This window comes from Cuculus canorus, chromosome 8, assembly GCF_017976375.1.
Source record: "Cuculus canorus isolate bCucCan1 chromosome 8, bCucCan1.pri, whole genome shotgun sequence".
Classification (NCBI taxonomy): Eukaryota; Metazoa; Chordata; class Aves; order Cuculiformes; family Cuculidae; genus Cuculus; species Cuculus canorus.
Window position 1 is genome coordinate 10,923,168 of NC_071408.1, and position 16,084 is coordinate 10,939,251.

Genomic DNA, 16,084 nt, shown 5'->3' on the forward strand with positions numbered 1-16,084 from the left:
CTTATGAGTTATATTGCTCTAAAGCAACTTTCAGAACACCTTCCCTCAGTGCCAAGCCTGCTACAATATTGGAAGATTGGAAAAATAGAGAAAAGAGAAAAGAACTTTAAGTGTCATGAACCATAAGAGAAAAAAGATGTAAAATTTAGTATCTGAACAATGCAAGCACAGAGTGCATGAATGTGTTATAAAGTGAGCAATGACTGAAGTAAATGCCCATGTGATGTGAATATGAGTCTACTGGGAAAACATCAGAAGGTGAGAAAAAGGAAAACAATGCCATTGCAACATAAAGGATGGTGTACAGACAAAATGTGTTAGTCTGAATACTAAATGTGTTATGTGAATACCATTCTTGAGCTGACTCCTATACTGCAGAGTGTTATGCTGTCATATGTCATCTGGGTTCCCTTTTCTGCTTATATTTACCATAAACATTAAATATGCAACTGTTTTTCGCTGATGCGTGCAGTAATGCTGGCCTTATGAGGAGCTTTCCTGTCTTTCCCAGCTAAGAAACATCAGATAGCCTTATTGTCTTTGCATCCTAATGTTTTTGTACCTTATGTTATGACACATATTAAATGTGTTTCTTGCAATGTCGTTTTAGAAGTTTTAGTTAAATCCTGTGTTTTGAATACAGACTAATAGAAAATAGCAAAGTATGTTAAGGGACTGTTCTGCTCTGAAAAACAACTGTAAAAATGGCATTGTGACATTTCCAATGACTTCCAGAGCAGAGCTGCTCATTTTACAAATATAGAGATGTTTCTTCCTACCCCACATTTGACCTCGCACAAGAATAAAGCTGGGCTCCCTCTGGCTTCTACCGTCAGTGGTAATGATTCTGCCATGATGGGTGATCTACAACCATGTGAACGATGTGCAAACAAATAAATTCCAGCTTCTTCCCCACTCAGTTATGCTGACTCTGCTATGCTAATAAAAATAGTAAAAACTTACTTCAGTCAATGAAATAATATAACCTGTCATCAGACTGTAATAAGGATATCTGTGCTGTACAGTACTTCTCTTCAAATAGTTGACACTGGGAGTTTTCTCAGGGTGAGGTACCAGAGAAGCAATACCTTTTATTTTGCAGTGATGGTCTTACAGAACAGGGATTATACAGACAATACTGTTTACTTCCACAGTCCACTCCCTGTCTTGATCACAGGAGCATCTGGAAAACTGATATATGGGAGTGGGTTTCTGCTTGTTGATAGTTCACCTAAGCCTTGACTTGCTCCCTGCTAGGGAAAGAAATCCAGCAGGAATATGTTATAGTCTGGTTGGATTGCCATGATTGTTGGCTGAGGGCATCAGTTTTGAACAGGGGTTCAGTTCTGTCATTTGATCCTCAAGTATCACTGGCTTCAGTGTGATTTTAGGTAATGTAAAGAATGGTTTATGTGCCTCTGATTTCATGAGGTTATATTATTGCAAGGTAAGGACCTCAAATGCAGGAGTTAGCTACACAGGACAGGGAATTCCAGAAAAATGGTTTAATTTTGAAGGTATTTTACTGCACCTAACAGTCTTTCTCAACAGGCTGCAAGAGCATTGGAGAAGACAAAAGTCACAGCAGATATAAATGCATTAATTTACCAATACATGACCTGATTCTGCTGCCTAAGGTCACAGGTTCTTCAAACCACACCATATGAGGGGAACCTGAAGCTGACCTCCACACATGGTGTGACCCTCTGCTTTCTCTCTGCAGGTTATGACAGCTGGGATAAGGTTCTCAGTGACCCAGGGCACCCACCAATCCTCAGCTGGAGCTGTAGAGGAGCAGTGGATGAGTGGCTTGTCTGAAAATCCAGGTGGTAGCACTTCTCAATTTTGGTTGACTTTCCCAGCATTACTTCTCCATTTTACCACACTCCTAAGGCTGAATATTGTTATCTTAGTGTTGCAAACATTGAGAATTCAAGCTTAGGCTAAGAAGAAAAAATATTACATTGCCTTAAAATAATTATATCTTAATATGAAAAATATTTTTTTAAAAAAAAAGATCTGTGTGGGATTTTTGGCCTTCTGTAGCTCTTAAAACCTTCCGCAAGCTTGGGAGGGCTAGCAACTTATCTTCTTTCATGGAAGCTGAAAAACGTGTGTTGAGGCATAACATGAGCCATAAAGGGCAGAACTGTTATTTCAGATTGAAGGTGGTGATGATATTGCTACCCTAGTTTCACATACGAACAAACTCTGAAGTATGTAAATGTCCTAACCATCTGCAGAATGCAACAACAGGACAAGAACAAACCTATACTGATCAAAAAGAACAAAGTTCTTTCACCAAATATTTTCCCTTACAAGTGTGTAAATTTCTTTTTTTTTTTAAATTATTATTATTTTGCATTTGAAGCAGCAGAACACTAATGCTGCTTTTGTGCTCAATCTTCTAATACTGAGAAGTTTTCTGCTAGGAAAAGGAGGTGAAATATTTTTTTCCTCTTCAAATAACATCCTAAAATTCTTCTAATTTTTTTACAGCCTCAAGACATAAACTGGTAAGAATACTAGCTCAGAACTGATACAGAGTGAAAGCTAGTCTGCATGACTGTATTTGCTGTTATATTGCTCCATAGCTTTAAAAAATAAAATTTTTTTATATTTCTCTGTATACCAGCAAGATAGAGGTGTATGAGAGCAAAATAAACAGATGAGGCTGTGAGATTGAGGCAAAATGGTGCAGTTGTTACATTCCTGATGTCCACATCTTTCAGTCAAATGGCAATTATCCACTAATACCCTTATAAGTATGATTATTCAAATAGCTAGAAAATGAATTATTCATGAATCACCAGGCATTAATTATTGTAATTAAGTATCATTTGCAACATTCGTATTACTAACCCTTGCAGTTAATGAATACATTAGCTAATCACTGTAGAGCAGATTCAATCAAAATTCTGTCTGTGCTGTGGAAGCCTGAGAGAGTTTTATTGAATTTATACTCAATATTGAACATATCTTACATGCTTACCATTGTATTTTTAATGACATTAAATGTGCATTGTAACCTCCAGTGCATGATGCTTGTCCTTGTGCCCAGGAGGATGGAATGGTACCAGCTGGAAGAGGATACAAAAGCAGCAACTGTGCATGTCAGAGCACATAGCAGTAGCTTCTGCTTAAGCAGATTTTAATTCAGCGACATGAAATCCACCACCACTTTCAAGTGTCAGGTGTGCGGTAGGAAAGGGTATGCTTTATGCAGAAGTGCTGTCCCAAAGGTGCAGCCGATGGTCTTCAAGAAACAATTCCAAAGTACAGACGGAGCTGTTAGCCAGTTAGTACAAGCACAGTATCTGCCTTTTGCTAGCACAAGCAGAACCCTGTGCTAGCAGGATGTGCTCCTGAGTTTAATGGGGCCTCAGGGCACTCTTGAAACACAAAGTAAATTGAACCACCAAACTCTGGGGTTTTTTTTTTGTCTTGTTTTGGTTTTTTTTTTACTCCCTGAGATCTATTTCAAGTAATAGTCATCTAAGGAACATAGAAGACTTGCTGGACCTATTTGCTTTTTTAGGCAATACTTCTAAGAACTGGGCTTTGTGGTTCTTGAAGTAGAAATTTTGAAGAATTTCTTATTGCATACAAAAGTTTCCCTATTTTTAGGGAGAATCACTCACTCAAGACATAAAAATATAAGTTCAAGTGCTTAAAGTTAATAGATACAAGTGAAGTGCCCTCTCAGCTGAACTTTCATCTGACAGGCCAGTAAAAATATTTGCAATGAAAGAATGAAACCTGATTTCACGACTGCCAGTGTGAAGCAGATTTGTTCCTATTTTTAGTTTCACCAACATACTGTAGTCACATGCACTGAATAAACTGAGCATTGGATATAGTTTCTTGAAAATTAAATGTTCTGGGAGTAAAAGAATTTAAATAAGCATACAAAGGATATTTTCAAATTCACAAACACATGGGCTCTTTGTAGTTAAAATTGTGATAAGATACTGCTGGCAGAGTTTGAATTGTATTAGATCACCTGTAGAGGAGGGTCAGTCAGAGCCTAGTTTTAAAGATCAGAAGTAGGAACTATAGTCAATAAAGCAAATCTGTCATTCCCTGTGTGTACTTCCTCCGTGAAATACCATTCATGTGTTTGCCAAACACATTAAATAAACTTTTATTCATCCCACAACTGACGCGAACCTCTTTGCTCTCCCCCCCAGTACGTCCATCACAGCTGTTTTCCCCTCTTTTCAGAAATATTAATTCTGCCTCAAAATTCAACACTGCTACTTCTCATTACCCATATTTCTGAATGATGGTCACTGGCTTCTGAAAAACAATTTGAATCGTAGTATTAAGGTCTTTTCTGAACCAAACAATTCTCTGATTCTATGATCAAAATCTAGAGGGATCCACTACAGATAATATCAATATTAAGAATCACAAGCCATACCTCCAACAATCATGACCTTTTTGTTTGCTTTCTTTCATGGGTATGTCTGGTATCCCTCCTCTTAGCATATTGAGAAGATGATTTTTCAAGTTCTTCTCAACCCTAATTTTTAATTTTTTTTTAAAATTTTTAAATGAATACTCTGATTTCCACAAATGCATGAACTTGTGTGGGGAGTTTGTGTTCTAAATAAAAAATGAAATTTCACAAGCTTTGCAATAAAATTGCAACACTGGAGATGTATGAAGTTTCTTGCTGTTATATCTTAATCTTGAAATGAATAATGGCCTTTTCAATCTCTTGAATTCTAAAATATCTTAGCAATCAGATATACTTGCAAAAAAAAAAATAGTGCTTAGTGTCATTATTCATCCAGCTGTGTTTTCATGTTTGCCTCTATAGCAGTTTCCCTTTAAATGCTCTATGCTTGCAGTTCTTTTAAAAATACATGTATGTTCAACAAAGTTGTTTTAATGATTCTGGCATTTCTCTATTTTTAAACTTTTTAAAATTAGACATATCAAGTCTGTTCTCCACTGAGTGTGTTGGAGGACAGTACGGGTGGGACAGGTCTAGCGTGGGGCAGGTTCAGTCTCTGTGCTATGACAGCTCAATGGGAAGGGATGACCCATCAAAACGCCAACAGAGACCTAGTAAACTCAACAATTTTCTAAGCAGTACTTAGGGAGGAACCAAGCAATAAAAGTCATGTTAAGCCACATTGATAAAACCCTTTTCTCTCTGAATTGTTCGTCTGGGGCTTGTTTATTTAGTTGTACTCTGTAAGGTACAAAGAGCCACCCAGCAGAGGTCAACACCCTTGGTGGGTGACACAGTCTTGCAGCTGAAGTGGTTTGAGCAGGTGAAGTGCTTTATTGGGAAGCACCTGCCCGGCCCTGCGCTGTCAGAGCTCCTGGAGAATACATAGGGTAGACGCAACCTTAGATTTTGTGTGGTGTATCCGTAAAGTGAAAATGTTCAGAAAATACGGCACACTTAAAGCAAATGAATAGAGTCATTAGCAGAAAATGAGAAGCAGACATAAAGAGACAAAGGCAGAAGGTTTATTTTGCATATAAAGGTAGGAAAGTTATGTACACATGCACAAAGTAGTTGAGAATACAGAAGTACAAACAGGAAAGGAGCATCATTTCTGAAGTCAGGGAATGTTTCATGATGACAAGGCATTAGAGAAAGGAAAGTATTCAATTGAAGTTGTGTATTCAGTAAAAGAAAGAATGAACGGATGCCCTGCTACTGTATTCTAGATTAACAACTTGCATATTGCTGTAAATCCATATAAACACTGTATCTAACATAGTATGTACATTCATATTGGTTTTAGTATTGAAGAGAAAGTATTTTGCAGAATTATGCAGAATTATTCTTTGTTTTTCATATCATGCACATAGCGATAGTATGTCAGACATACTGTTGTTATTACATGTGTTGCTTTCTAGCTTTCTTCATCATTAATACCAGAATGAATCTTTTTTTTTTTTTATTGTAGTATATCCTGAGGTGTATATTCTATTTAGAGCATAACAGCTCAACTTACTTATGTGGGAGATGCACTAAACCCACTGAGGAAAAAAATCAATAACTTCATTGTGATGTTACTAATCTTTAAAAAAAACCCAAAAAACCTTGATTTGAACAGCTTTGGTTAGTAGCATCATTTTTTTTTATTTGAATTTTCAAAATGTCTTACTTCTTTGCTTTTACTTAGCATTCAGAGAAGATATGACAGTTTTAATTTCAAGTTATTTGTGTTTAAATTTTTCGCATTTCATTAAATAATACCAAACCAAGTAACATTTTTAGCTATGAATAAATGAAAGCTACAGTTTGGAATAAAATTTCCAGCATAATTTGTTGTTTATTATTTTAAATTTCTCCTAATGAAGGAAAACTGATATTTTAACTCAAAAACAAAGTGAATTTTTCATTTTGTTTCATCTTATTTTGATATTTTAAACCAAAACCCAAACATTTCAGACAGAAGTATTGATTTCATTTAAAAATATATTTTCCTCTCGCATCGTAGCCTTGATCACATTACTTTACCTGAAGAAAAAAAGCAATTTTCCAAAACTGTATTTTCACTGAAAAAAAAAATCCCAAATGCAGCTTGGTTTTTGTTCATTGTAAATTATATTAAGTTTTTGAACTAAGGCAAGTTCTTGAGCCAGGACTATGTGACATGAGATGAGTGTTGCTGCAATTATGCACTGAACAGTATTCAGAAAAAAACCCCAGAACTGCCTTTGCATTTATGAAAGGTGAGAAATAAAACATAGAAGCTTGATCCTCAGGCAGAGATTTCTGCTATATCCAGCCATGGCAAAATGGGAACCTTAACATTTCGCTTATACATGTTAAGGTATTTTAATGCGACTGCAGAATTAAAGGTGAGTTTTGCTCTTCATGAACACTCCAAGTCCAATCCACAGTGAGTTGGGTAGGACTAAGGAAACAAAGTCAGGTTTGAAGTGGGAGAAGTTCAGCTGTTCTCTCTGGAGTCATAAACCCCATTGTGTAGTGTTACTTAGTCTTCCCTATAACTCTGCTACATGTCCTATCACATAACAATAAAACATCACCTTATACAGGCTTATTCTTTTGAATTATCAGTCAAGGACACTATTTAAAGGACTTAAGAGGAGTACAGAATCTATACAGATATGATCATGAATGCCCAAAGAAATGGTTGCAAGATTCAGAAATGGTTTTTTCCCTTAAAGAATTGTTCAGAAAAATGAAAACTCACTTTTCACTACTATTTTGTGTTTAACAATGTACTTCAGTTGTATCTACACTCTCAAAGGCAACTACAAAGATATTTTGCTAAATATGTTTTGCTACACTCCTGGTATTCATAATTTTCAGGTCCCTTATTTTCATTCTTTAAATAATCCTTGGATAATCAATCGACTAAATTACTTTGATTGCTTCCTAGAAAGGAAAAAAGACATATCTTTTTTCTGATGACACTCATATTTATTGATGGATAACACAGATGTACTTAAAGTTGTAAAAATATTTGAATAAACAACAAACCTATGATTTTAAAGTCTGATGTACTTACTGGGCCTATCTTAAAAGAGAAATCATGATGAAAATTAAGACGACTGTACTTTATCTCAGTATAATGGAAGTGTACAGGCTTCTGAAGCAGAGGTTCAGGGTGAGTGCAGGATTAGTGATATCAGTGCAGGATTGCCACAAATTCAAATGAATGTGAGTGTCCTCAGCATGTTGCCAATTGCTAATCCAAACCACTATCTAATTATTCAAAAATATCATACATGATTTCACGGATGTGACACATTCTAACTGTCAAAGAAATAGCAATGAACATGGTATGTGATGCAAAGAGAGTGACCACCTGTAAGATTTAATGGTAAAATTAGTCCTGTTGAAGGCAACGGGTCCTTGCCGCTCTTTGCAGCAGGGTTTAAATGCCACCGTCAGTAAAGCTTACAGTTCTTTTTAATATATATTGCTATGCACGGTGAAATGTTCTGGTGGAGGTGGGATGAAAAACTTTAAGACCTGCTAGAATTTGTTCTAAAATTAAGTGAAAGAACTAAACCAGATCCAAAGCCATTCATAGAAAATCATTCAGAGAAGTATAAAATGAGTTTTAAAACTCTGATGTTTGTGTCTCTTTGCTAAGCTGTTTGGTCAAGGCATCTTCTGCTGCATTAAAATATAAAAGATTAAAGACTGCTTAATAGTCTTCCTGTTCACCCCACTCGACTGCTGGATCATCATCCATTCGCAGAATAAGATAGGAAAGAAGCTGAAAGAGATTCTGCCACAACAGTAAAGAGACAAAAAAGGAGAGGTCGCTTACATCTATTTCACAACGGTCTCCAGCATAGTTGACATCACAGAGGCAGTGGAACTTGTTGAGTAGATTCTGGCAGAGGCCCCCGTTCAGACATGGGTCGGAGCTGCACTCATCAATGTCCTTCTCACACCTAGAGGAAAGGTCGCAGATAGTGAGCATCTGGAATCGCAAATCAAATGCATCGAACGGCACATTTTTCATTCAGAAGCGTTCAGGGTAAGGGAGAGGAGGATGCTCTATTTGAAATTTTTGGTTTTCATCAATTTCTGATGAAATATTGTTCTAAAGGAAAATTCCTGCTTTATCAACCTAATACATAAATACAGAAAGGGGCTCACAAAGGTCTGCCTCTCACCGTTCTCCAGCAAATCCTGGCAAGCACACACACGTCAACTCGCCGCTGAGATCAGTGCAGTTGCCGTAGTTGAAACATGTGAGGTTTCTTTCTTCATTCCCACAAACTGTATGGGGCAATCTTCGGTATCTAGGTAAATAAGAAGGCAATGGTAGTTATTTGCACTTTCTTCGTTTCTGGATGTCTCATGCTCTCTTAGCTTTTCATTAGACTCTAGTCCACTGTTTTAGTGGAAAATACTTAGGGCTGCCTTGCAAATCTGTTACTTAAATGCAGAATCTAGTACTGCTAGTCTCCAAGGAGAAGGAGCAGTGCTCCTGTGGGCAAATACTATTCAATACCAATGGGAAATGTATTGCGTTTTACTTAGTGTCTCCTTGGTTCCCTCTTTGGAAAGGAAACCCCACATCTATGTGCAATGACTCGCCTGGTGCTTGGGGTACTTGAAGCGCTCATGGTTAGTGGTAGGCAACAACTGTACCAGGGGAGCAATGCTGCTACTGTCTGGGCTATTGTCCAAAGAAAGACAGTAGGAACTGAATTTTAAGACTCACAAAACATATTTTGCTGAACTATTTTAATTGGCTGAACTATTTTAATTTGCTGAATTTGATTTTCCTTTTCCAAGTGTTTACTGGCAAGTTAATGAATCACTTCTTAGCAAAACCAAACCAAACCAAACCAAAAACCTAACCAAAGAAATAAACCAAAAAAGAGACATTCTTCCTACATTTCTGATGTGGCTCTATGTGATACTTAGACAGCTTAGTAGAAAGTTCATAACTGATATTTAGCATACACATAGAACATATTGGGCTAATATATATTTTGGGCTATATTACATATATTGGGCTATATATAATAAGTTATCTTCAAATCTTGGGATGTCCTCACTACTCAAAAAAAAAATCAACAAACATTGACAATTGTGCATTTATTGCCAAAAAGATTCTGGTTGGTCAGACAACTGGCCATTTGCATCCTTTGGGCTGCAGCACACTGGATTTGTTGGAGTCCTCTGGTGGATGGAGAAGGATTTTGCCTTTTCTGACAGCAACAGGACATGCTCAGAAGGGAAAAGTTTACAGTGTGCAAAGGAGGAGAATTAAAGGAGAGAGGCGCCAGGGAATAGCCTGCAGCCTTTACAGAAGAGTGTCTGAAAAGAACAGGAGACAGGCATGTGAGGAGTTTCAAAAGTCATGGAAAGAGCGGGCTATGTGGTGTCTGCAGACACCTGGGTTGCTGAGCTGAGAAAGCAAGCTTGGAGGAAAAGACCCACCTAGCAAAGATGATGTGGATGGGGAGAAAAACTTTTTTACAAGACCTTTTATTGTTATTTTCTTTTACACACCAACTCTGAATTTATGTTCTTATAGTTTAGTAGCTCTATTTCTCTAATGCAGTATAGTTTTAGTGATTCAAAACCCTTAATTATTTATTTATTTTTTTCTAAACCATATATAACACATCTGTCTCTGAGCTCTGGTGGACTTGTAACCCTGTCATCAGAGTGCTGATAGGACTCAGGATGGCAGCAGAGCTGAGCAGCAGAGCTCTACCTTCTTCCCCATCATCTAGCCTCATCAGTCTCTCCCTAAGCTACCAGCTCACCAATGCTATGGTCCACATCTAATTGATCTGAAGTACAGCTTTCTGTACCGCAGATTCATTATATATGAATTCTGCAACCATAATTAATATATATAAATGCATAATGTCTGTGTTTATATCACTGATATCTCCATTTTAAAACCCCATCAGAAAAGACCACACAAAATCATACGGATCTGCTTTGTTTGTAGTACCTGCAAAATTTTCCAGTGAAGTTACCAGCACACAGGCAAGAATATCCATTAATCCCATCAATGCAAGTGGCCCCATTTGCACACTGGTGGCCACGGCAGTTGTCTATGTCCTCTTCGCAATTTACCCCTGTGTAACCAGGCTCACAACTGCACTCATAAGAGGTGATCCCGTCAGTGCAGTTTCCATAAATGCAGGGGTTTGAAGAACACTCATCGATGTTGATTTCGCAATGGGTGCCGGTCCATCCTCTGGGACATACACAATGGTAGGAAGTATAGAAGTCTTCACATGTCCCTTCATGCATACAGGGATCTGAGCTGCAGACATCTACCTGCAAACAGCCCGTAAGAGCAGGGTTTGCAGATATTTTGATAAATTGTTCCTCTTGAGGTTTTTTAGTGGGGATGTCAGCATTTTCAAAGTATGAGAGATAGATGCCACTGATTTCTATGGTGCTCATACATCCTCGTAGGCCATCCAGACTGTCAAAAGCCTTGTCAGCCACATAGATGTCTGTCTCTTCTCTTAAAAAGTTGAGGCTTCCTGCGGCAGTTGTGCTAGTTACAGTGTCTTTCTTGTTATCAACATCAATGTACCACCTAGAGAACTGGGACAGGGGCTCTACCATAGAGACTGTCACTTGATGCCATTTTCCATCACTCACAGGCAATGAACTAGCAAGGGTCAGCTTATAAAAGCTGTTGCTGCTTTGCAATTGAAAGAGTAATTTGGAGTTGTGAATACTGATGGTAACAAACTCTGGCTCCTTCTCCGCATACAGAAGTATCACATCAGTGTCCCTAGTTCGAAAGCCAAATATGATATTGGTGAGGTCTCTGCTGATTTTTCCGTTGCTTCGGTAAAATATCGCACTGCTCCGGCCACTAAACACTGCGTTAGCAAGACCTGTGCAAAGATAATAATTGAGAAACAATTAGCAAGACCTGTGCAAAGATAATAATTGAGAAACAAAGCCAACTTTAAACCAATACACGTGGAACAGCATCTCTCCAGTGCCCGATACTCACTGTCCATTTGGGTTTGCTGAAAAACAATCAAATTACACAAATGTTTCAGTTATCCTTGCCTCCCTCTTATGGCTATAGAAATTACAGCTGACAGCACCAGCCATATTGACATCAAAGGCTGCTTTGCATCATCTCAACTTCTCATTCTAATACAATTGTACACTAGCATTATCTCTCTTTTTCAAAGAGAAAGATGTGATTGTAATTGTGTACAACTCAGACCTGAGGCTGAGAAGGTATTTCAAAAGAAGATATGTATTTGTCATTTTATGTTTCTTCCCTAGCACAGGCAGCTAGATATTCCCCATGACAGATCCAGGCAGGGTGAACCTTTGTTCCCAATTCCTCTTTTCTTAGGTAAAACACTAAAGAGATTTTAGAAAGTATTTGATTGGATCTCAGTTTACTCTCACTGATGCAAAAAGGATGAATGTAATTAAAGTCAGTTGGCAAAACCCCCTTCAAAACAAAGATAAGAAGAGTCACGTCTATCACATTTAAAGCCAGTTTCTCCTGCTGTGTATGCGCTGCTGCAGCCCTACTGACAGCACTGAGCCTGTGCTGGTGGGCAGCAGAGTACTGGGTTTGCACTGCTGTGAGTGAAAATTGATGGGCAACGTTGTGGCAGCCCATAAAGGACATCTTCACAAAGGTATTTGACATATTTCATTAGCATGGTTTCTACTAAAATGCACTAAGTATGTACTTTGTCTTTTCAGGAGGATGGAGAACATCCTAAGGTTGATCCAACACTGGATATCATCTTCTCTGTTTGCAGTGGAAGTGTAAGTGGTACTCTCACACTCTGACAACATACTGATCTATTGTACAACCTCAACAAGTTGTGTTACAAAAGTCAAAACCAAAGGTCCTGTAAACAGCGGTGTCTCTGTCAGGGGATCTGGTTGAAAATTTCTGGGTTTGCTAGGACAGGCTTTTCCCGTTAACGTTACTTACAATTGATATAATTATTTATAATTGATAAATTTCAAATACCTGAAAGGGGCCTACAAGAAAGCTGGAGAGGGACTATTCATAAAGGCTTGTGGTGATAGGATGAGGGGGAATGGGTATAAACTGGAGAGGGGCAGATTTAGACTAGACAATAAGAAGAATTTCTTCACGCTGAGAGTGGTGAGGCACTGGCACAGGTCGCCCAGGGAAGCTATGGCTGCCCCAAACCTGGAGGTGTTCAAGGCCAGGCTGGATGGAGCCTTGGGCAGCCTGATCTAGTGGGATGTCCCTGTCCATGGCAGGGGGGTTGGAACTGGATGATCTTTAAGGTCCCTTCCAACCCAAACTATTCTATGATTCCATGATTCTATGATTCCATGATTCTATGATTCTATGAGTCTATGAGTCTATGAGTTTATGAGTCTATGATTATCTTGATACAGAAATAACATTTGAATGAACTTGAAAGGCAGTGAATAGTGAGTTTTAAGGAAATGCTGATGAAAATTTCTATTTTTTCTAATCTTGAAAGATGATAGGAATAATTGAAATGTACCTACATTCAAATCCTTGATGCACTAGCTGGCATTGTGCTTCATGAGGACAGGGCCCAAGCTCACACCACTTAACTTCCTCGCATGCCTTCCCCGCTGTGTTAGGGGGGCACGCACAAGTGAAGTCATCCCAGATTGAATAGCACACACCACCATTGTGGCAAGGGTTGGACTACAGGAAAAAGAAAAGACAACTAACGTATGAATGAAAGCTGATGAACTTACAACTCTAAGGATGGGGGACTGTCTGGCAAAAAGGATAAATCTGTTTATTTCAGATGAAAAGTTATAAAGACCACTACTATGACAGTACAACATAGTCAATAATTGGTGAAAAACAGTATTTTAAATTTAAAATATTTTAATTCTCCCCTACGCAAGTATATTTAGCTGCTGATATTCATCATATATAACATAACCAAATAAAATCTGCTCTTTCTAGCATTTTTACGTATTTTCCTAACGTGTCACTATATTAAATACAATATCATACAGTATGGGAACATATGAAAAAATAAAATAAATTCCCCATTTTAAAAGTGAAAATCTGAAAAATGCCATTCTTACCTTGCAGAGATTGTCACCAGTGCAACCTTGGGTGATATTGATCAGAGTTCGGTTAAGAGAATTCAGTGGATTGGTGATGGGGAAGAATTCCAGTGGCTGGTTATTCACTCTTACATCTTGGATGCAGCCTTTGAAATATCTGCCATTTCTATCAGTTTCTTTGTTATCTGGTAGGCCTCCAATGTAAAGAATATCCTTAGTTTGCATATTTACTACTGGAGTAGAAATAAAGCCTAGGTATTGAGAAGACTGGAACAATTCCATCTTATTTGGTTCTATTTTTAATGTTATTAAGTAAAAGTTTCCATCATTCATGGAGCGTTTCCCTACTAGCTTCATGGAATTTAGAGCTAACATGGTGAGTTTCCCACCTTCCAAGTAGATTCTTACATAGAGATAAGTACTGTTTCTCAAAGCCAGTAACAAGCCAGAAGATTTGCGTGTTCGGACAAACATTGATATGTTCAAATTTTCAGTCTGAGTGGCATCAACAGAAAAAGCAGCATAGCCTGAGGAGTCCTCAGATCCAAACCGGCCTGGAATGTACTCTTGAGGTTAGAGGCATAGGAAAAGATTTAAAAAAAAAAAAAAAAAAAAAAAAGAGAAGAAGGGAGAAAAATAAAACAGTTAAGGATAGATGACAAGGGAGCCAATACAATGATCAAATAGCAACTTCTTATATTTATGTATGGTAGTAAGATGTGCTGGTGTTTATGGATGAATAAAGACTTTATATGTTATATTTTTTGGCATATTTTCCCCTTTATCATGTTCTGTGTAATACCAGGTTTTAAAATATTTAAACAAGGACAGATTTCTACACTTTCATGGACTAGTCCTCAGAAAGATCATTGTGGAAAGAACTGAGCTGTTTTGATCTTCTGATGACCATGGAAGTTAATGTAATTCTGGAACTTTGTGATATTTTTGCACTCATTCCAATTGTAGCAAGAGCCAAAAGATGCTCTTGTGTAAAACCTCCAAAGCGGGCATCTATTTGATGCTGCATGGGCTCCAGAGTTCTCTGACAGATTTTCTGTTGCTGAGGCTCAATACATGCTGATATACATCAACTTGTATCCAGTTAAGAATCCTGCTCCGTCCTGTGACTGCCCATAATGCTACGGTGTTGTGGGGAGAAAATGATCCAGGCTCAAGTAAACCTTTTTCTTTTTCTATGTGCTTATCAATTAAAATGATTAAACCAAAACCATCTGTCTCTCTCCCTTACTCTTTATTTTCAGTAATGATTTTCAGACCTGTAAGGATACGAAATATGTAGCCCCAACCGTATTTTATTCTGATGAATCATCTCATTAAGGCACAACAAAGTGTTTCTATTTTTACACTCTAAGTTTCATGATCTTGTCTTCAATATTATAGACTTCCTGCCGAAACACTTTCAAGAGCTATTTTTAATATATCAAATTCATAGAATAAACCAAGCCTTTTTAAAAAATGCTCACAAGCTAAAGTGTCAGTCCTTTTTTGTGCAGTAAAACTCCTACAGTGAGACCCTCATAGGCCAAGTTTCTGCCTGCAGCACTACTCTTTTTTATGACTACATTAAAAAAACCAATAAAAAACAAGGGCCTGACTATGAAGCCCTGACAGATCTTTAATAACGACACTGCACTACTATGTGGCACGGTAATATTATTTAGCAACAGGAATAAACCCCTTACTTGTTCCTAAACAGATATTTTAATAAATAAATAAAATTTGAAATATTTTAATTCTATGAATAAGATTAGCTGTATATCTACATATGATTGCTAAAACTCTGGTATGTAGAAATAAATATTTGTTTGAATCGGTGTTTTGAGGCACTAAATTTCTTTAAGTTATACATTCTCTGTGATGTGGTACTTGACTAAGACATATTTTCATGAGGGTAAAAAAAATTCTGCCAGAATGAGAATTATACATTTGCAGTATAAGAAGGAAATCTTACTCTTCAAAAAGGTATTTCATATTTACAATTACTTTGTTACATTTCTCTATATAAATATACACATATAAGTCATCGATCTGATCTTCTGATTGATGAGATGGCTAGCATCACCTTGGTTAATAATAACCTCTTGGGTCACAACATCTGGATGTTAGTCAAAATGAGTCAACATCTGTTTGTTATTTTGTGTATGTAGAGAAAATATTGCCTCTTGTCAATTACATACTTGGCAGCAACTTTTTTTTCAAAATGACACTAGCGTTTCTTACGTTATCCTTTACCACGAGACCCCCCTGCTCTGCCTTTTAAGAAGCCTGCCACAGTCTTTTAAATATGGCATACATCTAGAACCTATGTATCAAAATGGCCTGGTGCCATGATTTGCATGGAATATTGTGGTCAGCGGGAAAAAAAAAAAAGCATGCTTTCTATTCATTCTCAACAGTTCTAATGCCAGTATAATCCTCTCCTGGCCCTGACTGGTTTTAATTTTGCTTCATAGAAAGAGGCAAACATATTTACCAGATGTTGTCCTATACTCCAAAGTTGCTTTGCAAATCTTTGGATAAATTACAGCTAGACTTCAA

At 37.5% G+C, this 16,084-nt stretch overlaps 1 protein-coding gene across 5 annotated transcripts in view; it reads right to left on the reverse strand.

The window, feature by feature from the left end:
• CRB1 (crumbs cell polarity complex component 1) overlaps positions 1-16,084 on the reverse strand; it is a 114,559-nt gene that overhangs the window by 24,500 nt on the left and 73,975 nt on the right. For all 5 annotated transcript variants that reach the window (XM_054073271.1, XM_054073268.1, XM_054073267.1 and 2 more), the window contains 5 exons: positions 13,544-14,091; positions 12,983-13,148; positions 10,440-11,346; positions 8,635-8,763; positions 8,283-8,409 (listed from right to left, as the gene is read on the reverse strand). In XM_054073271.1, coding sequence (XP_053929246.1) covers positions 8,283-8,409; positions 8,635-8,763; positions 10,440-11,346; positions 12,983-13,148; positions 13,544-14,091 — 1,877 coding nt within the window. The remainder of the gene's footprint in view (positions 1-8,282; positions 8,410-8,634; positions 8,764-10,439; positions 11,347-12,982; positions 13,149-13,543; positions 14,092-16,084) is intronic.